This window comes from Ranitomeya imitator, chromosome 7 (genome assembly GCF_032444005.1).
Source record: "Ranitomeya imitator isolate aRanImi1 chromosome 7, aRanImi1.pri, whole genome shotgun sequence".
Classification (NCBI taxonomy): domain Eukaryota; kingdom Metazoa; phylum Chordata; class Amphibia; order Anura; family Dendrobatidae; genus Ranitomeya; species Ranitomeya imitator.
The window spans coordinates 57,552,779-57,580,189 of NC_091288.1; the positions used below are offsets into that span (position 1 = coordinate 57,552,779).

The 27,411-nt window shown below is 44.2% G+C and overlaps 1 protein-coding gene across 2 annotated transcripts in view; it reads right to left on the bottom strand.

Annotated features, from left to right (window-relative positions):
* Positions 1 to 275: 275 nt before the first annotated feature.
* The window catches only part of MCM3AP (minichromosome maintenance complex component 3 associated protein), a 110,117-nt gene continuing 82,981 nt past the window's right edge, over positions 276 to 27,411 (bottom strand). For both annotated transcript variants that reach the window (XM_069733263.1, XM_069733264.1), the window contains 9 exons: positions 20,650 to 20,778; positions 20,417 to 20,564; positions 18,569 to 18,806; positions 15,176 to 15,273; positions 9,622 to 10,012; positions 9,194 to 9,445; positions 1,438 to 1,558; positions 1,134 to 1,307; positions 276 to 995 (listed from right to left, as the gene is read on the bottom strand). In XM_069733263.1, coding sequence (XP_069589364.1) covers positions 653 to 995; positions 1,134 to 1,307; positions 1,438 to 1,558; positions 9,194 to 9,445; positions 9,622 to 10,012; positions 15,176 to 15,273; positions 18,569 to 18,806; positions 20,417 to 20,564; positions 20,650 to 20,778 — 1,894 coding nt within the window. In that variant the 3' untranslated portion in view covers positions 276 to 652. The remainder of the gene's footprint in view (positions 996 to 1,133; positions 1,308 to 1,437; positions 1,559 to 9,193; positions 9,446 to 9,621; positions 10,013 to 15,175; positions 15,274 to 18,568; positions 18,807 to 20,416; positions 20,565 to 20,649; positions 20,779 to 27,411) is intronic.

Sequence of the window (27,411 nt, forward strand, 5' to 3'; positions counted from 1 at the left end):
TGTGTGATCTGGTGATGAGAACTGTTAATGTGTGACTGGTGAGAAGTGGAGTTTTTCCAAGAGACAGCAGTGGGGCTGTGGACAGTTCAAGGGGTGGAGGCAGAGCTGGGGTGGAGCCTGGGCGGAGTCTTAAGGAGGCCCCGAAATTCCTAGTGGCAGCCCTGCCGCTCCATAGAACACACTTCAGGCTACGATTAGTTCTAATTCTGAATTTAAAAAACACAAGCAGAAAATATAAATCTAGCTTTCAGATATTGTAACCTCAATAAGAATCGTACAAGCTTAAAATTTATTGTGATTCACAATTTCATAAAATACACAGAAAATATAGTCATAATATGCTGAAAACTCTAAACATTTTCTATTCCATTTTATATGTACACATTGCTAGTTAAATAATTGGGCGTATATTTTACATTTCATTTTCAAAATCTAACATAGTTCGGTAAACTGAACATTTTTCACTTAATGTTCTAATAGGAAAAAATACCAGAAGATATATTTATTGGAAATTGTAACATGCCAAATGAAAGAACTGAACACCTTAATAACATTGTAATAATCCATGACAGACTATAGCAGATGTGGATCATTTCCTCTAATCCTAGATATTAATCTGCCAAGTCCAGCACCGCTGGATGTAAATAGGGTCTTATTTATTTGGAGAACTGCTCCCTTCATCAATTTTGGCCATACTAAGCAGGGTGCTAAGGTGTAAGCTGAAGGCGATATCCTCTTGTTGATTCCCTCTCAAATTCACACACAACTCATTTATTCTGTCTTTCACGGATGGTTTTAGGGAGGAGCAGCGCACAATATGGTCTGGCTTGGGTGGAGAATATTTAGCGCCTCGTGTTGATGACTTTTGCAAGGCCGGAACTATAACTGAATTTTCTAGAGAATCTGGCAGTGTAGGGATGGGTAGGTACAAGGGCAGGCGAAGAGATGCATCCAGAGGTTCTTCCGCCAGAAGCTGCTGCAGTTTTTCATTGAATCTGTTAATTATAAATTCACATTATTAAAATGATAATTATACAAATATTTAAGCAGTAAATTATAACAAATGTGCTGATCGTTGTGACCTCCCCAAAAGCTGAAATGACGAAGCATCGGTATAAGAAGAGCGCCAATACCTTTCATCCTCCTCTTTCTCGGCTAAAAGTGAGCGGTTTAGCTGTGACGGAAGAGACTTGAGATCAGACAGCTCAGGATTTATCATGACTTTCTCCGTATCATCTTCACTGGATACAAAGACCGTGTGTAGAGTCTGGGATGTCTGTACGGAAGGCTTCCTGTTACTTTGAGGGCTGCAATGTAAGGAAACACATGGGATCACTTGTAGCACTGCAATAATGAAACAGAATACAACAATTCTCCTGGCTTCAGTCTATTCCAGATTTTGAAAAGGCAAATAAAAAAAAAAAAAAACACGATTACATGTTAGACGTTTCCAGTCCGTTCTGATGAGTGGACAGACGAGCGTTTTCCCATGTGTCCGGATATGTGAAGTCTCTCAAACCTTCCTCAAAGAAATAAACATAAAAATCTTCTTGGGAAACTGTAAAGAAATAAACAGCAATGGTGTATTTAATACCAATACGATATGCATATTTGGAGTTAAAGGGAGCCCAGCAGCAGGCTCCCTTTAAACCTAAAATTATCATCATCTCAGTAAAGTCCCCGTCATGTTAATGGCATCCATACCTTTGTTTTATAAGCCCCCTGCACTTACCGTTCTCATGCATCTCTTTCTCTGCCCGCCTGCGTCCTCCTGTCAGTGACTGACAAGTCACTTTTCTATATGACCCGGACCCCCAAATAAGATCTTGAGACGGCACAATCATTCTCGGAAGGTGGCGCATAAGTAGTAAGGTCCTGCTCACGTTGCTAGAGCCAGACTATTGATTTTTTGCAGATGCTGCCCCCAGGAATGACAGCGCATGTGCAAGATCTTGGACGGGAGAGCACATCACAGAGAAAAGTGCCCAGTACCCCGTACTTGTGGCTCATCTGCATACAAATTAGCCAACAGATTTCTAGAACACAGAGGTGCAGACCTCTAAAACAAAGGTGCAGACATCATCAACATTACATGTACTTTACATACAAGACACTAGTTTGAGGTCTAAAATAATCTGCTGACAGCTTCCCTCTAAATGCAGCCTGTCGTTTATAATATCCTAGTTAAAGGGGTTTTGCAAAATTGTAATATACAGCTCATATCACGTAAGTCAAATGACACCCATCACAATCATGTATCAGGACACTCTGCAATCAATATGAAGAATCAAAGCTCCAAGACAGGCGCATGTCTCAACTGACAGAAGACCAGTATTATAAGCACACGTATCTCCGTGGTCCAATGAGTCAGGCCCCCTTCACTTATCCTTATATTTCCAGTACTGGAAAAACTAATAAAGGAGCTATGCATGTGTTACATATGTGTGGAATCCATGTGACAGGTACCAGCTCCTGGGAAAAGTGATACAGTTCATGCTGATCCCAAGTGCTGGGTGCTTAACCCCTTAGTGACAGAGCCAATTTCGTACTTAATGATCGAGATGATTTTTACAATTCTGACCACTGTCACTTTATGTTATAACTCTGGAACGCTTTAACGGATCCCGCTGATTTTGAGATTGTTTTTTTGTGACATATTGTACTTCGTGTTAGTGGTAACATTCCGATATTACGTGCGATTATTTATTTAAAAAAAACCAGAAATATGGCGAAAATTTTAAAAATTTTGCAATTTTCAAACTTTGAATTTTTATGCCCTTAAATCAGAGAGATATGTCACAAAATGAATAAATAACGTTTCCCACATGTCTACTTTACATCAGCACAATTTTGGAAACAAAATTTTTTTTTTTGTTAGGAAGTTATAAGGGTTAAAAGTTGACCAGCAATTTCTAATTTTTACAACAAATTTTACAAAACCTTTTTTTTTTAAGGGACCATCTCACATTTGAAGTCACTTTGAGGGGTGTACATGACAGAAAATACCCAAACTTGACACCATTCTAAAAACTACACCCCTCAAGGTGCTCAAAACCACATTCAAGAAGTTTATTAACCCTTTACGAGATTCACAGGAACTGAAACAATGTGGAAGGAAAAAATGAACATTTAGCTTTTTTGCAAACATTTTACTTCAGAACCAATTTTTTTTATTTTCACAAGTGTAAAAAGAGAAAATGTTGTGCAATTTCTCCTGAATACGCCGAGGGGGTAAACCACTGTTTGGGCGCACGGCAGGGCTTGGAAGAGAAGGAGCACCGTTTGACTTTTTCAATGCAGAATTGGCTGGAATTGAGATCAGACGCCATGTCGCGTTTGCAGAGCCCCTAATGTGCCTAAACAGTGGAAACCCCCCACAAGTGACCCCATTTTGGAAACTAGACCCATTAAGGAACTTATCTAGATGTGTGGTGAGAACTTTGAACCCCCAAGTGCTTCACAGAAATTTATAATGTAGAGCCGTGAAAATAAAAAATCCTTCTTTTTCCCTCAAAAATGATTGTTTAGCCCACAATTTTTTATTTTGTCAAGGGTAACAGGAATTTGTTGTCCAGTTTGTCCTGAGTGCGCTGATACCCCATATGTGGGGGTGAACCACTGTTTGGGCACACATCGGGGCTCGGAAGGGAAGTAGTGACGTTTTAAAATGCAGACTTTGATGAAATGGTCTGCGGGCGTCATGTTGCATTTGCAGAGGTCCTGATGTACTTAAACAGTAGAAACCCCCCACAAGTGACCCCATTTTGTAAACTAGACCCCCCCCCAAAGAGCTTATCTAGATGTGTGGTGAGCACTATGAACCCCCAACTGCTTCACAGAAGCTTATAATGTAGAGTCATGAAAAAAATAAATCATATTTTTTCCACAAAAATTATATTTTCACCCCCAAATTTTTACTTTCACAAGGGTAACAGGAGAAATTGTACCCCAAAATTTGTGTAATTTATCCTGAGTACGCTGATACCCCATATGTGGGGGGGGGGGGGGGGACACTGTTTAGGCGCATGGCAGCGCTCGGAAGAGAAGGAGCGCCGTTTTGGAATGCAGACTTTAATAGAATGGTCTACGGGCGTTATGTTGCGTTTGCAGAGCCCCAGATGTGCCTAAACAGTAGAACCCCCCCACAAGTGTCCCCATTTAGGAAACTAGACCCCCCCAAGGAACTTATCCTAGATGTGTGGTGAGCACTTTTAACGCCCAAGTGCTTCAAAGAAGTTTATAATGCAGAGTCGTGAAAATATATATATTTTTTTCCCCACAAAACAGGGATGTTTGTGTACTCACCGTAAAATCCTTTTCTCCGAGCCAATCATTGGGGGACACAGGACCATGGGTGTTATGCTGCTGCCACTAGGAGGACACTAAGCAAATACACAAAAAAGATAACTCCTCCTCCGCAGTATACACCCTCTGCTGACTCTCTCGTGAACCAGTTCGGTGCCAGGAGCTCACAAAAAGAATTGCAATATGTCAAAACCAACAAAGACTACAAGCCAACGGGCTTACAGGGTGGGTGCTGTGTCCCCCAATGATTGGCTCGGAGAAAAGGATTTTACGGTGAGTATATAAAAATCCTTGTTCTCCTTTGCCTCATTGGGAGACACAGGACCATGGGACGTCCTAAAGCAGTCCCTGGGTGGGAAAACGTCACAACAGGTGAAACCTCACGCACCCAATGCTTAAAGAATGTGATTAAATGCAGCTTAGAGATGAGAAACTGCCGATTGCAGAATCTGTCTGCCGACGGTCGCATCTGAGGAGGCTTGAACATGAATGTTGTAATGTTTAGAGAACGTGTGAAGACTGGACCAAGTCACAGCCTTACATACTTGCTGTGCGGATGCCTGGTGCCGAATGGCCAAGGAGGCGCCCACTGACCGAGTGGAGTGTGCCTTAATCCCCGCGGGAATAGGCTGGCCTTTGACACAGTAAGCTTCTTGGATCGCTGAACAAAGCCATCTGGCTATTGTGGCCTTCGAGGCAGGCAAACCCTTTCTGTGACCCTCCGGAAGCACAAAAAGGGCATCAGCTTTGCGAAAAGACGCAGTTCTGGAAATGTACTTTCTGAGAGCCCTCACCAAGTCCAGAGTGTGAAGGGCTTTCTCAGTACGATGGACTGGAGCTGAACAGAACGAGGGCAGGACAATGTCTTAATTCAGATGAAAAGCCGAGACGACTGTAGGTAAGAAAAAAGGGAACGTCCTAAGCACCACCTTGTCCTGGTGTAAAATCAAAAATGGAGGTTTGCACGACAAAGTTGCCAGTTCCGAGACCCGTCTGATAGATGTGATTGCCACCAAAAAGGCAACTTTCCATGAAAGGAAAGAGAGAGAAACATCCTGTAATGGCTAAAGCACTGAGGACCAAGTTAAGGTCCTGAGGTTCTAAAGGCATCTTGTACGGAGGGATGAGATGTGAAACTCCCTGCATGAAGGTCTTAACCTGAGGCTTGGAAGCTATCCAACGCTGGAAAAGGACGGAGAGGGCTGAGATCTGGCCTTTGAGAGAGGTCAGCGCTAGGCCTGAATCCAGACCCGCTTGGAGAAACTCCAGAATGGAGGGGATAGAAAACACTAACAGGGAAAGACCCTTAACTTTACACCATGAGAAAAACGTTTTCCAAACGCGATGGTAAATACGCATGGAACAATAATAATAATAATAATCTTTATTTTTATATAGCGCTAACATATTCCGCAGCGCTTTACAGTTTTTGCACACAACAGGCTTCCTAGCGTTGATCATGGTAGATGCCACTTGACGGGAGAATTCGGCCAGGGCTAGGATCCAGAATTCAATGGACAGGCCGTTAAATTCAGAACTCTCGAGTTCTGGTGGCAAATGGGTCCCTGGGAGAGAAGGTCCAGACGATCCGGAAACCTCAAGGGAACGTCGGCAACAAGATGTATTAGCTCCGTGTACCGAGCTCGGCGTGGCCAGTCCGGAGCGGCAACGATCACCGGAACGCCTTCCGCTTTGATTTTCCAGAAGAGCCTTGAGATCAGGGGAAAAGGCGGAAAGATGTAAGAAATAACGAGTTGTTGTCCAATTTATCCTGAGTACGCCGATACCCCATGTGTGGGGGGACCGCTGTTTGGGCACACATCAGGGCTCGGAAGGGAAGTATTGATATTTTAAAATGCAGACTGGAATGGTCTGCGGGTGTCATGTTGCATTTTCAGAGCCTCTGATGTACCTAAACAGTAGAAACCCCCAAGTGACCCCATTTTGGAAACTATATCCCCCAAGGAACTTATACAGGTCCTTCTCAAAAAATTAGCATATAGTGTTAAATTTCATTATTTACCATAATGTAATGATTACAATTAAACTTTTATATATTATAGATTCATTATCCACCAACTGAAATTTGTCAGGTCTTTTATTGTTTTAATACTGATGATTTTGGCATACAACTCCTGATAACCCAAAAAACCTGTCTCAATAAATTAGCATATCAAGAAAAGGTTCTCTAAACGACCTATTACCCTAATCTTCTGAATCAACTAATTAACTCTAAACACATGCAAAAGATACCTGAGGCTTTTATAAACTCCCTGCCTGGTTCATTACTCAAAACCCCCATCATGGGTAAGACTAGCGACCTGACAGATGTCAAGAAGGCCATCATTGACACCCTCAAGCAAGAGGGTAAGACCCAGAAAGAAATTTCTCAACAAATAGGCTGTTCCCAGAGTGCTGTATCAAGGCACCTCAATGGTAAGTCTGTTGGAAGGAAACAATGTGGCAGAAAACGCTGTACAACGAGAAGAGGAGACCGGACCCTGAGGAAGATTGTGGAGAAGGACCGATTCCAGACCTTGGGGAACCTGAGGAAGCAGTGGACTGAGTCTGGTGTGGAAACATCCAGAGCCACCGTGCACAGGCGTGTGCAGGAAATGGGCTACAGGTGCCGCATTCCCCAGGTAAAGCCACTTTTGAGCTACAGAGAAGCAGCACTGGACTGTTGCTAAGTGGTCCAAAGTACTTTTTTCTGATGAAAGCAAATTTTGCATGTCATTCGGAAATCAAGGAGCCAGAGTCTGGAGGAAGACTGGGGAGAAGGAAATGCCAAAATGCCTGAAGTCCAGTGTCAAGTACCCAAAGTCAGTGATGGTGTGGGGTGCCATGTCAGCTGCTGGTGTTGGTCCACTGTGTTTCATCAAGGGCAGGGTCAATGCAGCTAGCTATCAGGAGATTTTGGAGCACTTCATGCTTCCATCGGCTGAAATGCTTTATGGAGATGAAGATTTCATTTTTCAGCACGACCTGGCACCTGCTCACAGTGCCAAAACCACTGGTAAATGGTTTACTGACCAAGGTATTACTGTGCTCAATTGGCCTGCCAACTCTCCTGACCTGAACCCCATAGAGAATCTGTGGGATATTGTGAAGAGAAAGTTGAGAGACGCAAGACCCAACACTCTGGATGAGCTTAAGGCCACTATTGAAGCATCCTGGGCCTCCATAACATCTCAGCAGTGTCACAGGCTGATTGCCTCCATGCCACGCCGCATTGAAGCAGTCATTTCTGCCAAAGGATTCCCGACCAAGTATTGAGTGCATAACTGAACATTATTATTTGTTGGTTTTTTTGTTTGTTATTAAAAAACACTTTTATTTGATTGGATGGGTGAAATATGCTAATTTATTGAGACAGGTTTTTTGGGTTATCAGGAGTTGTATGCCAAAATCATCAGTATTAAAACAATAAAAGACCTGACAAATTTCAGTTGGTGGATAATGAATCTATAATATATGAAAGTTTAATTGTAATCATTACATTATGGTAAATAATGAAATTTAACACTATATGCTAATTTTTTGAGAAGGACCTGTATAGATATGTGGTGAGCATTTTGAATGCCCAAGTGCTTCACAGAAGTTTGACGCAGAGCCGTGAAAACAAAAAATCCTTTTTTTTTCCCACAAAAATTATTTTTTAGCCCCCAATTTTTTTATTTTCGCAAGGGTAACAGGAGAAATTGGACCCCAAAAGTTGTTGTTCAATTAGTCCGGAGTACGCTGATGCCCCGTATGTGGGGGTAAACCACTGTTTGGGCGCACGGCAGAGCTCAGAAGGGAGAGAGCACCATTTGACTTTTTGAGCGCAAAATTGGCTGTCGCATTTGGAGACCCCCTGATGTACCTAAACAGTGGAAACCCCCCAATTCTAACTCCAACCCCAATCCCCCTAACCCTAATCCCAACCTGATCCATAATCACAACCCTAACCATAACCCTAATCACAACCCTAAGCCCAACACACCCCTAATCCTAATCACAACCCTAACCTCAAACCTAACCCTAATCCCAGCCACAATCCCAATACACCCTTAACCTTAATCCCAAACCTAACCCTAATCCCAAACCTAACCTTAATGCCAACCCTAACCTTAATGCCAACCCTACCCCTAATGCCAACCCAAGCCCTAATCTAAGCCCTAATCCCAACCCTAACCCTAATCCCAACTCTAACCTTAATTTTATCCCCAACCCTAACTTTAGCTCCAACCCTAACCCTAACTATAGCCCCAACCCTAACCCTAGCCCCAACCTTAACTTTAGCCCAACTCAGTCTAGCCCAACTGTAACCCTAATTGGAAAATGGAAATGCATACATTGTTTTTATTTTATTATTTTTTTCCTAACTAAGGGGGGAGGGGGGGGGGTAGTTATTTACTATTTTTTTTATTTTGATCACTGTGATAGGATCTATCACAGTGACCACAGTGTGGTTTAAGTACCCTAAACTACCGTCGTTAAAAGGCGTATCGGCGGTCATTAAGGCAGCTCTCATCATTGTCGCCTGGTTTCCCTGAGATCAGCGCAAACTGTACCACTTTTTCCCAGTCGCCAGTACATGTCACACGGATATGCTTTACAAGGATTGCAGGCCAGCATACAAATTACATATTATTAGTCCCATCCACCATGATCCTTCTTTGTGTCAAACATCTGCACACAGGGGACAGTAAGTTGGTCTTAATATACATTATTATTAATAAAAGGAATGGGGGACTTGTGGCTATCGTTCCATCTCTTCCCACCATATTAACCCTATATTTGCAAAAATCCATGTAAAAAAATATAATTTAAAGAGATTAAAGATTATTGACTGTTTTACATAATGCAAAAAAAAATTATCTTCTTATGTAGAAAATAAGTTTACCTTTGGATTCAGGAATTAAAGACGGGTCCCAGGCTCTCAATTTGTGGTTGATGCAAAGAGCAATAATCTCATCCCATGGAATATCTTGCACCAATGGAGCGTTGCCGGCAATGCATTCCTGTGCAAAACATTGTTTCTTTATGCGACCCAGGAGGAGCTGAACTTCAGAGAACAATAAAGGAAGACCTGCTGGTGACCGCGTAATCTGTGACACGTAGTCCATAATCATGGAGCAAACTGGGACCCAAGGAGCTGCCAGGAAGAGATGACCATAATATTTCAGATAAATTCAATTGCGCAAATGATTACAGAAGCAAAGCCAAGCTGAAAACGTTACATTAAATTAGCAAATGCTAAAAATGCTTGTTTGCTTCAACTTCAGCGACCCCATTTCTACAGATATACTATCTATATATCCATTTGCTCACCTCCATGTGGAGGCCTGTCCATCTGTGGAAGCTGGAAAGAAAGTACTGTCTTCTTTAGCCAGGAAAGATGGCTGGGATTGTTCCAGTCTGTAGGAGGCATTAGAGAGCTGCCACCAGGTGATGTGAACTCCGTTACTGGCCAGGACAGTTCGGTGAGTTGCTCTGAAGAAACTGCCTCTGCGAGAAAGGCAATGGTATCATTGTACAAGTCAATGATGGCAGCAGGATCTTGTGAGGGAAGTCCAGATTTCTTCCTTTCCAACTGATCGAGACAGAAGGTATTGCTGAACGCACTGCATACGCCGTCCTCTATGTATTGTCGGAAAGGGAGGCTGCGAAGTTCCAAGGAGTGTGGCCAGTGGGTCAGCAAGAACTCTACAGCAGAGAAAACCTGAGAGAAGGAAATACAAAGCCAAGAAAATAGTCGATAGTTTAATACAGAATGGTTTTCAAGTTTGTAAATATTTTCTAAAGCTTTACATAAAAATATTTTCACTTAAAGGGGATGCCCAGGCCATGTATGACCCTAGAGATGGAGTGTAACGCTCTTTTTCACACGCCCAGCAATCATCACATACTGTAAATATAAAAATATTGTTTTGTGCAACGTTTGTTTTTTTGAGGCGATCTGTAGTTTTTATTGGTATCATTTTGGGGCATATTTTATTTTTTAATGGAATAAAAATAGGGATTTTTGTGTACTCACTGTAAAATCCTTTTCTCCGAGCCACTCATTGGGGGACACAGAACCATGGGTGTTATGCTGCTGTCGCTAGGAGGCTGACATTAAGTTTAGACAAAAAAGTTAGCTCCTCCCCTGCAGTATACACCCTCATGCTGGCTTCCAGAGACCCAGTTCAGTGTAAAAGTAGGAGATCATTAACAACATATAACATAATATTAGAGTATAACATGTCAGTGTAAGTCAAAAGCCAAAAAAGGAAAGAGCCATAGGGCTAACAGGGTGAGTGCTGTGTCCCCCAATGAGTGGCTCGGAAAAAAAGGATTTTACGGTGAGTACACAAAAATCCCTATAACCATGGGACGTCCCAAAGCAGTCTTTGGGTGGGGAACAATACAACCAAATAACTCCGTGTACCAACTGACTATAAATGTGCAACGGCCTATTGCAGAATACGTCTACCAAGGGCCGCATCCGCAGAAGATCGAGTGTGGACATTATAGTGCTTTGTGAAAGTATGCAGGCTGGACCATGTTGTGGCCTTGCAAACCTGCTCTGCTGAGGCCTGGTGCCGAATGGCCCAGGAAGCACCCACCGACCGAGTTGAGTGTGCCCTAATCCCCGCCGGGATAGGTCTGCCCCTGATCCGATAAGATTCTTGAATAGCTGATCGGATCCATCTGGCTATCGTGGCTTTAGAAGCGGCTAAACCCTTTCTGTGACCCTCCGGGAGCACAAAGAGGGAGTCCGATTTGCGGAAGGGGGCAGTCCTAGAAATGTACCTCCTGAGAGCCCTTACCACGTCCAAGGTGTGAAGGGCCTTTTCAACCCTATGTCTTGGCTGTGGGCAGAAGGAGGGAAGAACAATATCTTCATTAAAGGTGGAAGGATGAAACCACCTTGGGAAGAAAAGACGGATATGGACATAGGACCACTTTGTCCTGGTGGAAGGAAAGGAAGGGCGCCCGGCAGGACAGGGCGGCCAACTCTGAGACTCGCTTGATTGAGGTTACTGCCACAAGGAAGGCGACCTTCCAGGAGAGAATAATCAGCGAGACATCTTGCAGAGGTTCAAAAGGGGACTCCTGAAGAAGACTCAGGTCCAAATTGAGATCCCAGGTCTCTAACGGCATTCTATAGGGGGGTACTAAGTGGGAGACCCCCTGAACAAAAGTCCTGACTTGCAAGTTAGCAGCAATCTTACGTTGGAACAACACGGATATGCCGAGATCTGACCCTTGAGAGAACTGAGCGCCAGACCGGAAACCAAGCCGGACTGGAGAAATTCCAGAATGGGGGAATTGAAAAAACGAGGAGGACGACATCCACGGAGCCTGCACCATGAGAAGAAGGCTTTCCAAGTGCGGTGATAGATGTGAGCGGAAGACATCTTGCGAGCGCTTATCATGGTGGCAATGACTTGCTGGGAGAAACCAGCTTGAGATAGGATCCAGGTTTCAACAGCCAAGCCGTTAAACGTAGGGCCCCTGGGCTCTGGTGGTAGATCGGCCCTTGGCGAAGCAGATCTGGGTGATCTGGTAGCCGCCAGGGAACGTCAGATACAAGTTGAACGAGCTCCGCGTACCACGTGCGACGTGGCCAATCTGGGGCGACTAGGATCAAAGGAACCCCCTCCATCTTAATTTTTCGGATTACTTTCGGTAGTAAGGGAAGCGGAGGAAACACGTACGGGAAGTGGAACCGATGCCATGGGGATATCAGTGCGTCCACGCCGATGGCCTGGGGATCCCGAGAACGTGCTATGAAATTAGGAACTTTTGCGTTCAGTCTGACGCCATCAGATCCACGTCTGGAGTCCCCCAGCAAAGGCAAATCTGCTGGAAGACCTCCTGATGGAGTTCCCACTCCCTCGAGGCGAGACCCTGACGGCTGAGAAAATCCGCCGCTCAGTTCTCGACGCCTGGAATGTGCACTGCAGAAATGGTGGAGCGGTTGTTCTCGGCCCAACGGAGAATGTGGGAGACCTCCCGCATAGCCGCCCTGCTGCAGTATCCCCCCTGATGGTTTATGTACGCCACAGCTGTGACGTTGTCTGATTGAATTCGAATTGGGTGACCCGCGAGGAGGAAGTGGAAACGTCTCCGGGCAAATCTGATCACTTGAATCTCCAAGATGTTTATCGGAAGTCTCGACTCCCGAATGGTCCAACGCCCCTGGGCAGTGTGGTGGCGAAATACTGCTCCCCAACCGAGGAGACTGGCGTCGGTAGTCACCACCAGCCAGTGAATTGGGAGAAAAGACCTCCCTGGCTGAGGGATGATTCCAAAGTCCACCATTTGAGCGCTTGCCTGATCCGCGGGGCAGAGGACATGGCCGATCGAGGAATAAGGGACTCCAGTCCCAATTGTCCAGCAGAGCCTGTTGTAAGGGGCGGAGATGCAGTTGGGCAAAGGGAACCGTTCCATTGCGGCCACCATTTTCCCCGGGATCCTCATGGCAAACCGAATGGACTGAGGAAAGGGACGACAAAGCGTCCGGGTTCCCTTCTGAAGCGCTTGGACCGAGTAAGCAGGACCAGCCCCTTGGACGTGTCCAGGATCATGCCTAGGAAGGAGGTCCGTTGGGCTAGAACGGGGGAGGACTTGTCCAAGTTGATCAGCCAGCCCAGGCGTGAAAGAGTATCCAAGGTAATGCGGACGCATGCGTCGCAGGCATGATAGGACGGACCTTTGATCAAGAGGTCGTCTATGTATGGCAACACAACAACTCCTCGGGAATGAAGAATGGCCATGACCGCCGCCATGACCTTTGTGAATACCCTGGGCGCAGTGGTAAGGCTGAAGGGTAAGGCCGTGAATTGAAAATGGTCCTCGTAGATGGCAAAACGCAGGAACCTTTGATGTGGCAGGAAGACTGGGATATGGAGGTAAGCATCTTTGATGTTTATTGATGATTCGGGGGGGGGGGCGGGTAGATACACTGGGGTCGGTAGCGGTGGGGGCTCCTGGGCACATTGGGCATCACAGGCTGAGCAGAGAGGGGAGCTTTGAGGCCGAGGGAGAGGAGCCTGGCAGGTGGTACACGCAGTGAAAAAGGTGGTATGCACCTTAGTAGCCTTTTTAGCCCTTTACTGCGACATGATGTACCCCAATATGAGTAAAAAAACACTGCTAGTGGAAGCGATGTGGGTTAAAGCTACAGAGAATTACCTAGTGCAGCCTTCCTCCCCAGGTCCTGTGTCCCGCAATCTATGATGGCGCTGAGTAGGGGGAAGACCGGTATCAAGGCCAAGAGAGACACGTGCAGAAGGCGGCAGGGCTGCTGTGCAGTGGGGAAAGATGGCTGCCGAGAGCTGGGAGGTAGTCTCGCAAGGAGCAAGAAGCGCCAGGTCTGGGGGCAGAGCCGCAAGAGTGATGCAAGCGGTGGGCGGGCCTATCGGGATGAGGCCCACACTAGGCCGAAGGCGGGGACTAAATTTATGGCTTCGGCCGACGCGCACCCGCGGACCACTGGGAAAGATGCCGCGGAGCCCTGTGGAGTCCCTGTCGCTATGGAGCCCTCCTATCACCGCCGGAAAACGACCCCTCCCGGGTGGCACTTACCACGATATGAAGGGGATGGCAGATGCTGCAGGACAGACCTGTGTCCGGGGTAACCAGGACGGTGCAGGGTTGGGGGGGCCTCCATCCACCATCCCCTTAAAAGGGGGATGGAGAGGAACCATCCGCCTCCTTCCATCATCCTCTTTTTTTCAGTGGTGATACAGTGGGGGCTGCACAGACGCCACGATGTAGGGTGCTTCAGAGCATCAGAGGGTATAACCTGGGGGGCAGGGCAAAATGTCCGGCAATAGGCCTGGCTGCAGAAGAGGATACGTGGAGGTGACACTCCATGTGCTCGTCTGTTAAGGGAGGAGGGAGATCGGTGCCCTTGAAGGGGCCCGTCGCCCCTAGAATCAGCACAGGCAGTGACATCCCACGTCGCAGGAGAGGATACGGAGAGGCGACACTCTCTGTGCTCTCCTGTTGTTGGTTCGGGGAGATCGGAACCTTGAAAGGTTCCGATGCCCCTTCATCTGGGTAAAAAAGTTAAATAGTAAAAAAAAAAAAAAAAAAAAAAATAAGAGAAATTCTGGTCTGAATAGCAGACCCTGTGTGCCTCCTACAGACACTAAGCTTGAACTTCCCCCTCCGCGCTGTTTTCCCATGAAATCCGGCACCTGCGCTGTTAAGTACTGGCCGCACAGGCGCAGTCTGCAGGACTGCATGTGAGGTCAGACGGCCAAAGCTCACTGCGCCTGCACCAGCCAGAACTAAACAGCGCAGACGTTGGATTTCATGGGAAAACAGCGCGGAGGGGGCGGCGCCCGGCGCCCCTGAAGATTTGAGTGACGGCAGTGTGGCGTTTGCAGCAGGGGGGTTAAAAATATATAAAGCACGTCACTCTGTAACTGGAAGGTGCTCGGAAAGGGATACCACACCCTTAATAAGTACAGTTCAAAAAATTCCGGCACTCATGAAAGTCTGCTATTTCTCACAGGAAGTTTATCCTTTTCTATGCGCTGACTTCACCTGATTCCTTCCACGCTGCAGCAATCCGTCTGATGAAGGTCTAAGTTTCAGACCGAAACGTTATATATTGTGGATTGCATTGGAATAAATCTTATTTGCAGACTTTCATGAGTGCCGGAATTTTTTGAACAGCAGGGGGGTTAAGACCCGCCTCCCTGGCTAAAGAAAGGTATTTTGGCAAAATTATAAAACGCTTTATTTTGGCAATAACTGCACCAAGAACTAAAAGAGCCATCTTGTTAGAATGCAGCATTACTGCTGCACAAGGTGGCTCTTTTAGTTTATAACGGCTGGAGGGGTGGAGGGGGTGACAGATGCCCTTTAATATTACAAATCTTACTGTGTTTGTTCCATTCAGGTCATTCACGGCATCAGGTATGGAGAAAACTTTATAATCTGATATTAGTCCGCATGACACCAAATCTGAAATATGCAGTTCTGAAATAAAACAAAAGACATGAAGATATGACTGTGATAAAAAAAAAGTCCTACAAGTGTTTATTTATGAACAATGAAGTAGCAAACCAGTTTCACATTACTCAGAATAAGCAGTCATGTGGGTACATTACAGTTTTTTAGCTTTATGTTCGGGCTCTCTCTAATTTTCTCTAATTTTCAGTTGACTCTTAGCTAGTGAGGAGAGACTAGCAGCTATGTCTCCCATATACAGCACATAAAGACTTGTGAGGTCCCTGCATTCCTTTTCTTTCTGATGCACACAAAGGTACAGCTGTATGGAGGACCGTATACTGCAGTGTCGAACAGGAGGACAGACAGCGGTAGGTAAGTATCTAGTGTTTGTTTTTTTTAACTTTTAGCATGGTATCCAGGGTAAACATCGGGTTACTAAGTGCGGCCCTGCGCAAAATTATCTTTCACAATTGGTGCAGAATCCAACCAGAGGAGCAGCTTTTTTAGACCTAATACTATCTAATAGACCTGACAGAATAACAAATCTGCAGGTGGTTGGGCATTTAGGAAATAGCGACCACAATATTGTGCAGTTTCACCTGTCTTTCACTAGGGGGACTTGTCAGGGAGTCACAAAAACATTGAACTTTAGGAAGGCAAAGTTTGAACAGCTTAGAGATGCCCTTAATCTGGTAGACTGGGACAATATCCTCAGAAATGAGAATACAGATAATAAATGGGAAATGTTTAAGAACATCCTAAATAGGCAGTGTAAGCGGTTTATACCTTGTGGGAATAAAAGGACTAGAAATAGGAAAAACCCAATGTGGCTAAACAAAGAAGTAAGACAGGCAATTAACAGTAAAAAGAAAGCATTTGCACTACTAAAGCAGGATGGCACCATTGAAGCTCTAAAAAACTATAGGGAGAAAAATACTTTATCTAAAAAACTAATTAAAGCAGCCAAAAAGGAAACAGAGAAGCACATTGCTAAGGAGAGTAAAACTAATCCCAAACTGTTCTTCAACTATATCAATAGTAAAAGAATAAAAACTGAAAATGTAGGCCCCTTAAAAAATAGTGAGGAAAGAATGGTTGTAGATGACGAGGAAAAAGCTAACATATTAAACACCTTCTTCTCCACGGTATTCACGGTGGAAAATGAAATGCTAGGTGAAATCCCAAGAAACAATGAAAACCCTATACTAAGGGTCACCAATCTAACCCAAGAAGAGGTGCGAAACCGGCTAAATAAGATTAAAATAGATAAATCTCCGGGTCCGGATGGCATACACCCACGAGTACTAAGAGAACTAAGTAATGTAATAGATAAACCATTATTTCTTATTTTTAGTGACTCTATAGCGACAGGGTCTGTTCCGCAGGACTGGCGCATAGCAAATGTGGTGCCAATATTTAAAAAGGGCTCTAAAAGTGAACCTGGAAATTATAGGCCAGTAAGTCTAACCTCTATTGTTGGTAAAATATTTGAAGGGTTTCTGAGGGATGTTATTCTGGATTATCTCAATGAGAATAACTGTTTAACTCCATATCAGCATGGGTTTATGAGAAATCGCTCCTGTCAAACCAATCTAATCAGTTTTTATGAAGAGGTAAGCTATAGGCTGGACCACGGTGAGTCATTGGACGTGGTATATCTCGATTTTTCCAAAGCGTTTGATACCGTGCCGCACAAGAGGTTGGTACACAAAATGAGAATGCTTCGTCTGGGGGAAAATGTGTGTAAATGGGTTAGTAACTGGCTTAGTGATAGAAAGCAGAGGGTGGTTATAAATGGTATAGTCTCTAACTGGGTCGCTGTGACCAGTGGGGTACCGCAGGGGTCAGTATTGGGACCTGTTCTCTTCAACATATTCATTAATGATCTGGTAGAAGGTTTACACAGTAAAATATCGATATTTGCAGATGATACAAAACTATGTAAAGCAGTTAATACAAGAGAAGATAGTATTCTGCTACAGATGGATCTGGATAAGTTGGAAACTTGGGCTGAAAGGTGGCAGATGAGGTTTAACAATGATAAATGTAAGGTTATACACATGGGAAGAGGGAATCAATATCACCATTACACACTGAACGGGAAACCACTGGGTAAATCTGACAGGGAGAAGGACTTGGGGATCCTAGTTAATGATAAACTTACCTGGAGCAGCCAGTGCCAGGCAGCAGCTGCCAAGGCAAACAGGATCATGGGGTGCATTAAAAGAGGTCTGGATACACATGATGAGAGCATTATACTGCCTCTGTACAAATCCCTAGTTAGACCGCACATGGAGTACTGTGTCCAGTTTTGGGCACCGGTGCTCAGGAAGGATATAATGGAACTAGAGAGAGTACAAAGGAGGGCAACAAAATTAATAAAGGGGATGGGAGAACTACAATACCCAGATAGATTAGCGAAATTAGGATTATTTAGTCTAGAAAAAAGACGACTGAGGGGCGATCTAATAACCATGTATAAGTATATAAGGGGACAATACAAATATCTCGCTGAGGATCTGTTTATACCAAGGAAGGTGACGGGCACAAGGGGGCATTCTTTGCGTCTGGAGAAGAGAAGGTTTTTCCACCAACATAGAAGAGGATTCTATACTGTTAGGGCAGTGAGAATCTGGAATTGCTTGCCTGAGGAGGTGGTGATGGCGAACTCAGTCGAGGGGTTCAAGAGAGGCCTGGATGTCTTCCTGGAGCAGAACAATATTGTATCATACAATTATTAGGTTCTGTAGAAGGACGTAGATCTGGGTATTTATTATGATGGAATATAGGCTGAACTGGATGGACAAATGTCTTTTTTCGGCCTTACTAACTATGTTACTATGTTACTATGATGTTTACCCTGGTTACCGGCATCGTTGGTCGCTGGAGAGCTGTCTGTGTGACAGCTCTCCAGCGACCAAACAACGACGCTGCAGCGATCCGGATCGTTGTCGGTATCGCTGCAGCGTCGCTTAATGTGAAGGGGCCTTAAAGAATCGTGAACTTTCTACTACCTGTGAGATCCCCTGTGTCCCATCTGATTAGTAAACTGTTGTGTCATTGTGTGTGGCAATGTAATGACGTTACAAAAGCCTGCTAATCAAAAAATGCCCCAGGAATGTCGCAGGAAGAAGATTTGCAGTTCTCTGGTCTGGTGGCTACAAACTACACATGTGGCCACTATAACAGGATCCTGCAAATTTATTTGCTCAACTCTAATTACAAAGATTTCTTAAATTTGGCTATACTTTTGATATATGCAAAGTTTGCTGAAAGTGAGTATTCAAACTCATCAATATGATTCATACTAGTCTAGACCCACCTTTTTCTAGAACGGTGTCTGGATCTGTGTAAGTTGAAGGTACCAGAACTGCAAGAGCCGGGGAAGGCATAAAAGGTTTAGCTTGAAGTAGCTGCTTCAGCTGCAGCAGAGCTGCGATCCGATATACATCGGCATCTGACTGCACTGGTAACAGGAGGACAATACCACTTGTTCCCAGAAACTGCTTTTGAGTTTCAACTTGCTCCAATTCATTCTCAGTCAGAGGGCCATGTACCGCCTTCAGAAGAAAAACATATCAAGATATGCACGTAATAAAATGTAGAGCTATGAAAAATTACTTGGGAAACTATGGTGAAGAGTTCACATTTCTTAAAAAGGTTTTCTGGAAAAGAAAAGAAAGCTAGTAATAAAGAATGAGATTATTAATAAATTCCTATATACTGTACACATAATTAGCAAATCACACTTGGATTGTCATTATAGTACATTATATTGATATGTCTAGTTACACTGCCAGAAACCTGTCCCACAATATAAATAGGACAGGTGACTGACCACGTGTTACACCCCTCACTTGTGTAAGAAGATGTGTTCTCAGAGGATATTTGGATGTAATACTGAAGATACCACGGGTGCTCACATTGCTGTCCACCCTGTCTATCTGATCTAATACTGGAGATACCAGGGGTGCTGGGGTAAGAAGAGGCTGCTCACATTGCTGTCCACCCTGTCTATCTAATCTAATACTGGAGATACCAGGGGTGCTGGGGTTAAGAAGAGGCTGCTCACACTGCTGTCCACCCTGTCTATCTAATCTAATACTGGAGATACCAGGGGTGCTGGGGTTAAGAAGAGGCTGCTCACACTGCTGTCCACCCTGTCTATCTGATCTAATACTGGCGATACCAGGGGTGCTGGGGTTAAGAAGAGGCTGCTCACACTGCTATCCACCCTGTCTATCTGATCTAATACTGGAGATACCAGGGGTGCTGGGGTAAGAAGAGGCTGCTCACACTGCTGTCCACCCTGTCTGTCTAATCTAATACTGGAGATACCAGGGGTGCTGGGGTAAGAAGAGACTGCTCACACTGCTGTCCATTTGATCTAATACTGGATATATTATGGGTCGTGAGGTAAGAATAGGCTGCTCACACTGCTGTCCAGTAAGTCTATCTGATCTAATACTAGAGATGCCAGAGGGCTGAGGTAAGAAGAGGCTGCTCACACTGCTGTCCACCCTAGCTGATCTAATACTGGAGATACCAGGTGTGCTAAGGTAAGAAGAGGCTGCTCGCACTGTATATTTGCTCTAATACTGGAGATATCAGGGGTGCTGAAGGAAGAAGAGGCTGCTCATGCTGCTGTCCACCCTGCCTATCTAAGCTAATACTGGAGATATCAGGGGTGCTGAAGGAAGAAGAGGCTGCTCATGCTGCTGTCCACCCTGTCTGTCTGATCTAATACTGGAGATATAAGGGGTGCTGAAGGAAGAAGAGGCTGCTCACACTGCTCTCTACCACCTTTCCATCCTATAATCAGTATTAGGGCAGAATATCCAATAAGAGCACATCTGCCTACATATAAAGGGAGGGGTAGAGCTTCCTACTGCACATGCTCACACGCCCCAGTACTAATAACTGGTTTCCGTCGTTGTAATGCAATGGCAGATATTTTAATGTACTATAATTATTACCTCATGTCCCTAAACAACAAAGGTGGGACTTGCTAATTTAGGCTGGTGTTTAGGAATTGATTCATATATTTTTCTTAATATTCATGGAGAAACCCTTTAAGTAACAATTTAATTCATTGACCTAATTAATAATATATTTTTTTCAATTTCCTTGGCAAACAAGTAACTTTCCAATATACATCTGATTACCTCACCTTTACACAAACATTTACTCGAACTGGGCATCCTCCTTGAGACTCTAAGGAGCTGTACAGTGCAAGTGTCTGAACTTTCTGCTTGTGTTCAACCTCAGGCCTGACACCTGCCCAACTGAACTTGGCCTTTAACCATTCTGACAGAGCACTGAAATACAGAGAATAAACTGTAGTAATATGAGTGTTCCATCAGTTGTGTTACACAGCAAGTAATAGCTATTTACGGTACTTACTTTGTAGGATCATCATGATCATTCATTTCAGGGAGGGCAAGAACAACTTTCCAAAAGATGCATTGCTTCCATGTAGGAAGGTGCTCAACAATCAGAGGAGGAAGTTCCAGGGGTGTCCACGCAGCTTCACTGTATGGCAAGAACAGATGCATTCGTATATTAAGAAAAAGTATACAATTTAATAATTTCATAAAGAAGCTGTTTCCGCTGACTACAGAATAAGCTCTCACATGTGAAGAATATGAAGATTTTGGGTACTCACCGTAAAACTCTCTCAGAGCCTTCATTAGAATATGCATGTCCCCGTAGTATATGGACAATGATGATTCCAGAATTTGCGGCAGACTGTGCCCGTCGCTGATTGGTCGAGGCAACCTTTATGACATCGTCGCCATGGCAACCATTATGACATCATCGTCGCTGTGCCCGTTGCTGATTGGTCGAGGCAACCTTTATGACATCATCGTCGCCATGGCAACCATTATGACATCATCGTCACTGTGCCCGTTGCTGATTGGTCGAGGCCGCTAGGCCTCGACCAATCAGACGCGGGATTTCTACGTCCTTTATGACATCATCGTCGCTGTGCCCGTTGCTGATTGGTCGAGGCCTAGCGGCCTCGACCAATCAGAGCCGCGGGATTTCTACGTCGATGCTGTGCCGGTCTCTGATTGGTCGAGGCCGCCTGTCTAACGCATCGGGTATTCTAGAACAGAGGTCCCCAACTCCAGTCCTCAAGGCCCACCAACAGGTCATGTTTTCAGGATTTCCTTTGCATTTCAACGGTGATGCAATTATTACCTGGGCAAGACTAAGGAAATCCTGAAAACATGACATGTTGGTGGGCCTTGAGGACTGGAGTTGGGGACCCCTGCATTAGAGGACACAGGAAGCCATGTGTGTATGCTACTAGGCAATAAAAAAGTTAGTTCCTCCTCAGTAGTATACACCTTCCAACCGGAGCTAAACCTATAAATTAGTGTGAAAGCAATAGGAGAACAAAATGGCCAACTTCAAGAAAAGTTTTCCCCCTCCCATATACTAATGTGCCACAAACAGGAAGTTGCTATCACCAACCATTCCAGTTTTATTTAGGTGTAATCGTATACATGGCCTACCAAGGTGTGTCCATATAAGTGGCCCACCCTGTATATATAATTTAAGAAAATTTGGCAGCACTACCAAAAAAAAAATAAAAAAAATGGGTGTAATAAACCTGTAAAGGTGATGTCCAAACCTCCAAAGTAGAAAAAAAAAAAAAAAACAGGCAGCACTCCAAAAATCAAAATGAAAAACTGTGGCTTTACTGATCCATTAGCATTTTTTTATTTTTTTTTTTAACAACCACTCCCTCACCTTATCTTCCTGGGACATAGGGGGAGGATACCTGTCCTAAAAGCCCCAGCATTCATCTTCACAGCATAATGGGAAGACGATCATAAGGTGTCCCGAACAATGTTGGGCGACTGGAGGGTACCTGGTACCGGAGGCTGTCGCCCGGGTAGCTGGGAGGTACTGGTACCGTCTTCCAACCCTGCAGTCTGGCTCTGGAGGGAGCATGAGCAGGGGGATGGAAGCAAGGACCAATCCTACTGTCCCTCCGTGGAGATGCCCTGAACACTCTTGATATGTTATGGGGATAGGGTCCAGCCGGATGGACAAGGGAGACAACCATAGTGACGCAATCCCACACTGTGCTCTCAGACTTTAGGGGGGGGATCAGAGTGACACAATTCCACCCTGTCGCCCGTACTAGCTTAGAGGGCTGCTTCACAAGCTGTATCCTAAGGAAAAAGGGAAATCATTAATAAAACACAACAAAACCTAAGGTAGAAACGAGTGCACCTACTGACACTGCTGAAACTGATCGGCTGGTCGGTGGGTGTATCCTACTGAGGAGGAGCTAACATTTTTCATTGCCTAGTGTCAGCCTCCTATTGGCAGCACACACCTCTGGTTTCCTGTGTCGCGCAATGAAGCGAGAGAGAAAATACTATTAATTATCTCACTTGTTCTCTGCATTTTTCACCAACAATGCTTAGAAATGCTGTATAGGGAACATGTTGTGACCTCTCTAAAGGAGCCGTTACCGACAAGGTAACCATTCCCAATGGCCAAAATATACTCTTCAGGCTATGTGCACACGTCAGGATTTCTTGCAGAAATTTCCTGAACAAAACCGGACATTTTCTGCAAGAAATCCACATGTGTTTTATTCGCGTCTTTTGCGGATTTTTCTGGAGGTTCCCAATGCAATAATATAGTGTGAAATCCGCAAAAAATCCGCAAAATTAATGAACATGCTGCGTTGCGATGCGTTTTTTTGTGGAAGAAAAAGCAACATATGCACAAAAATTGAGGAATGTATTATAAAGGATGGGATGCATATGCATGCATTTTTATTGCGTTTTTATAACGAAAAAAGCAAAAAAATCCGGAACGTGTGCACACAGTCTTAGGCTATGTGCACACTTGGGGAATGGGGTGCAGAATTTTCTGCATAAAATCCGCATCTCCTGGCAGAATCCGCAGGTGCAGATTTTATGCGGCTTTTGTGCGGTTTTTATGCGGCATTAACCCCTTCGCGCCACGCGCCGTACTAGTACGGCGCTGCAGGCACTGCATTTGTGCCAGCAGCAGTACTAGTACGGCGCACCGATCACCGCGGTCTCGCGCTGAGCGCCGCGGTGATCGGGTGCGGGTGTCAGCTGTATATGACAGCTGACACCCCGCAGCAATGCCCACGATCGGCGCTATCGCCGATCGCGGGCATTTAACCCCTCTGATGCCGCTGTCAGTAGTGACAGCGGCATAGAGGAGGATCGCGCAGGGATGGGGGCTCCCTGCGCTCTCCCACCGGAGCAACGCAATGAGATCGCAACGCAATGAGATCGCGTTGCTCCGGTGACCTGGAAGGAGTCCCCGGATCCAAGATGGCCGCCGGACTCCTTCCGGGTCATGAAGTGACCTAGCTAGCCGGCGCCTGCTGAGAGCAGGCGCTGGAAAGCCAGCTAAGCTCCCTGTCAGATCGTTGATCTGACAGTGTGCTATGCACAGTGTCAGATCAACGATCTTATCTAATACAGAGATGTCCCACCCTGGGACAATGTTAGAAAGTTAAAAAAAAAAAAAAAAATAGAATGTGTAAAAAAAAAAATAAAAAAATCCCCAAATAAAAAAAAAAAAAACATTTCCCAATAAATCCATTTATTTATGTAAATTAAAAAAAAACAATAAATGTACACATATTTGGTATCGCCGCGTCCGTAACGACCCGCTCTATAAAACTATCCCACTAGTTAACCCCTTCAGTGAACACCGCAAAAAAAATAAATAAAAAACAAGGCAAAAAACATTGCTTTATTATCATACAGGCGAACAAAAAGTGGAATAACACGCGATCAAAACGACGGATATAAATAACCATGGTACCGCTGAAAACGTCATCTTGTCCCGCAAAAAAAAAGCCGCCATACAGCATCATCAGCAGAAAAATAAAAAAGTTATAGCTCTCAGAATAATGCGATGCAAAAACAATTATTTTTTTATATAAAATAGTTTTTATTGTGTAAAAGCGCCAAAACATAAAAAAAATTACATAAATGAGGTGTCGCTGTAATCGTACTGACCTGAAGAATAAAACTGCTTTATCCATTTTACCACACGTGGAACGGTATAAACGCCCCCCCCTAAAAGAAATTCAGGAATTGCTGGTTTTTGTTCATTCCGCCTCCCAAAAATCGGAATAAAAAGCGATCAAAAAATGTCATCTGCCCGAAAATGTTACCAATAAAAATGTCAACTCGTCCCGCAAAAAACAAGATCTCACATGACTCTGTGGACCAAAATATGGATAAATTATAGCTCTCAAAATGTGGTGATGCAAAAACTATTTTTTGCAATAAAAAGCGTCTTTTAGTGTGTGACAGCTGCCAATCATAAAAATCCGCCAAAAAAACGCTATAAAAGTAAATCAAACCCCCCTTCATCACCCCCTTACTTAGGGAAAAATAATAAAATGTAAAAAAATGTATTTATTTCCATTTTCCCATTAGGGCTAGGGTTAGGGCTAGGGTTGGGGTTGGGGTTAGGGTTTCAGTTATAATTGGGGGTTTCCACTGTTTAGGCACATCAGGGGCTCTCCAAACGCGACATGGCGTCCGATCTCAATTCCAGCCAATTCTGCTTTGAAAAAGTAAAACAGTGCTACTTCCCTTCCGCGTTCTCCTGTGTGCCCAAACAGTGGTTCCCCCCAACATATGGGGTATCAGCGTTCTCAGGACAAGTTGGACAACAACTTTTGAGGTCCAATTTTCCTGTTACCCTTGGGAAAATAAAAACATAGGTGATAAAATATCATTTTCGTGGAAAAAAAAATATTTTTTATTTTCACGGCTCTGCGTTATAAACTGTAGTGAAACACTTGTTGGTTCAAAGCTCTCACAACACATCTAGATAAGTTCCTTTGGGGGTCTAGTTTCCAATATGGGGTCACTTGTGGGGGGTTTCTACTGTTTAGGTACATCAGGGGCTCTGCAAATGCAACGTGACGCCTGCAGACCAATCCATCTAAGTCTGCATTTCAAATGGCGCTCCTTCCCTTCCGAGCTCTGCCGTGCACCCAAACAGTGGTTCCCCCCAACATATGGGGTATCAGCGTTCTCAGGACAAGTTGGACAACAATTTTTGGGGTCTAATTTGTCCTGTTACCCTTGGGAAAATAAAAACGTGGGGGCTAAAATATCATTTTCGTGGAAAAAAAATATTTTTTATTTTCACGGCTCTGCGTTATAAACTGTAGTGAAACACTTGTTGGTTCAAAGCTCTCACAACACATCTAGATAAGTTCCTTGGGGGGTCTAGTTTCCAATATGGGGTCACTTGTGGTGGGTTTCTACTGTTTAGGTACATCAGGGGCTCTGCAAATGCAACATGACACCTGCAGTCCATTCCATCTAAGTCTGCATTTCAAACGGTGCTCCTTCCCTTCCGAGCTCTGCCATGCACTTAAACGGTGGTTCCCCCCCACATGTGGGGTATCAGCGTACTCAGGACAAATTGGACAATAACATTTGTGGTCCAATTTCTCCTGTTACCCTTGGGAAAAAAAAAATTGTGGGCTTAAACCTCATTTTGTGGAAAGAAAAAATGATTTTTTAATTTTCACAATGCTACATTCTAAACTTTAGTGAAACAATTGGGGGTTAAAAGTGCTCACCACACATCTAGATAAGTTCCTTAGGGGGTCTTCTTTCCAAAATGGGGTCACTTGTGGGGGGTTTCCACTGTTAAGGCACGTCAGGCGCTCTCCAAATGCGACATGGCGTCCGATCTCAATTCCAGCCAATTTTGCATTGAAAAGTCAAATGGCACTCCTTCCCTTCCGAGCTCTGCCATGCGCTCAAACAGTGGTTTATCCCCATATATGAAGTATCGGCGTACTCAGGACAAATTGCACAACAACTTTTGGGGTCCAATTTATCCTGTTACCCTTAGGAAAATAAAAAATTTGGGGCAAAAAGATCATTTTTTGTGAAAATTAATATAAATTTTTTTTTACGGCTCTACATTATAAACTTCTGTGAAGCACTTGGAGGTTCAAAGTGCTCACCACACATCTAGATTAGTTCCTTAGGGGGTCTACTTTCCAAAATGGTGTCACTTGTGGGGGGTTTCCATTGTTTAGGCACATCAGGGGCTCTCCAATCGTGACATGGGCTCCGATCTCAATTCCAGCAAATCTTGCATTGAAAATTCAAATGGCGCTCCTTCCCTTCCGAGCTCTGCAATGTGCCCAAACAGTGGTTTACCCCCATATATGGGGTATCAGCGTACTCAGGACAAATTGTACAACGACTTTTGTGGTCCAATTTCTCCTGTTACCCTTGGTAAAATGAAACAAATTGGACCTGAAGTAAAAATTGTGTGAAAAAAAAGTTAAATGTTCAATTTTTTTAAACATTCAAAAAATTCCTGTGAAGCACCTGAAGGGTTAATAAACTTTTTGAATGTGGTTTTGAGTACCTTGAGGGGTGCAGTTTTTAGAATGGTGTCACTTTTGGGCATTTTCTGTCATATAGACCCCTCAAAGTCACTTCAAGTGTGAGGTGGTCCGTAAAAAAATGGTTTTGCAAATTTTGTTGCAAAAATGAGAAATCGCTGGTCAACTTTTAACCCTTATAACGTCCTAACAAAAAAAAATTATGTTTCCAAAATTGTGCTGATGTAAAGCAGACATGTGGGAAATGTTGTTTATTAACTATATTATGTGATATAACTCTCTAATTTAAGGGCATAAAAACTAAGAGTTTGAAAATTGCTAAATTTTCATAATTTCCAACAAATTTTTGTTTTTTTCACAAATAAATGCAAGTCATATCGAAGAAGTTTTACCACTATCATGAAGTACAATATGTCACGAGAAAACAATGTCAGAATCACCAGGATCCGTTGAAGCGTTTCAGAGTTATGACCTCATAAAGTGACAGTGGTCAGAATTGTAAAAATTGGCCCTGTCACTTAGGTGAAAACAGGCTTTGGGGTGAAGGGGTTAATGGGGATTTTGTGCGGTTTTTACCACTGCGGATTTCTATAATGGAATGGTGCAGAAACGCTGCAGATTCGCACATAAGAATTGGCATGCACTTATTTTAAATCCGCAGCATTTCCGTGCGGATTTTTCTGCACCATGTGCACAGCTTTTTTTTTTACATTGATTTACATTGTACTGTAAATCACAGTGCGGATCTGCAGCGTTTCTGC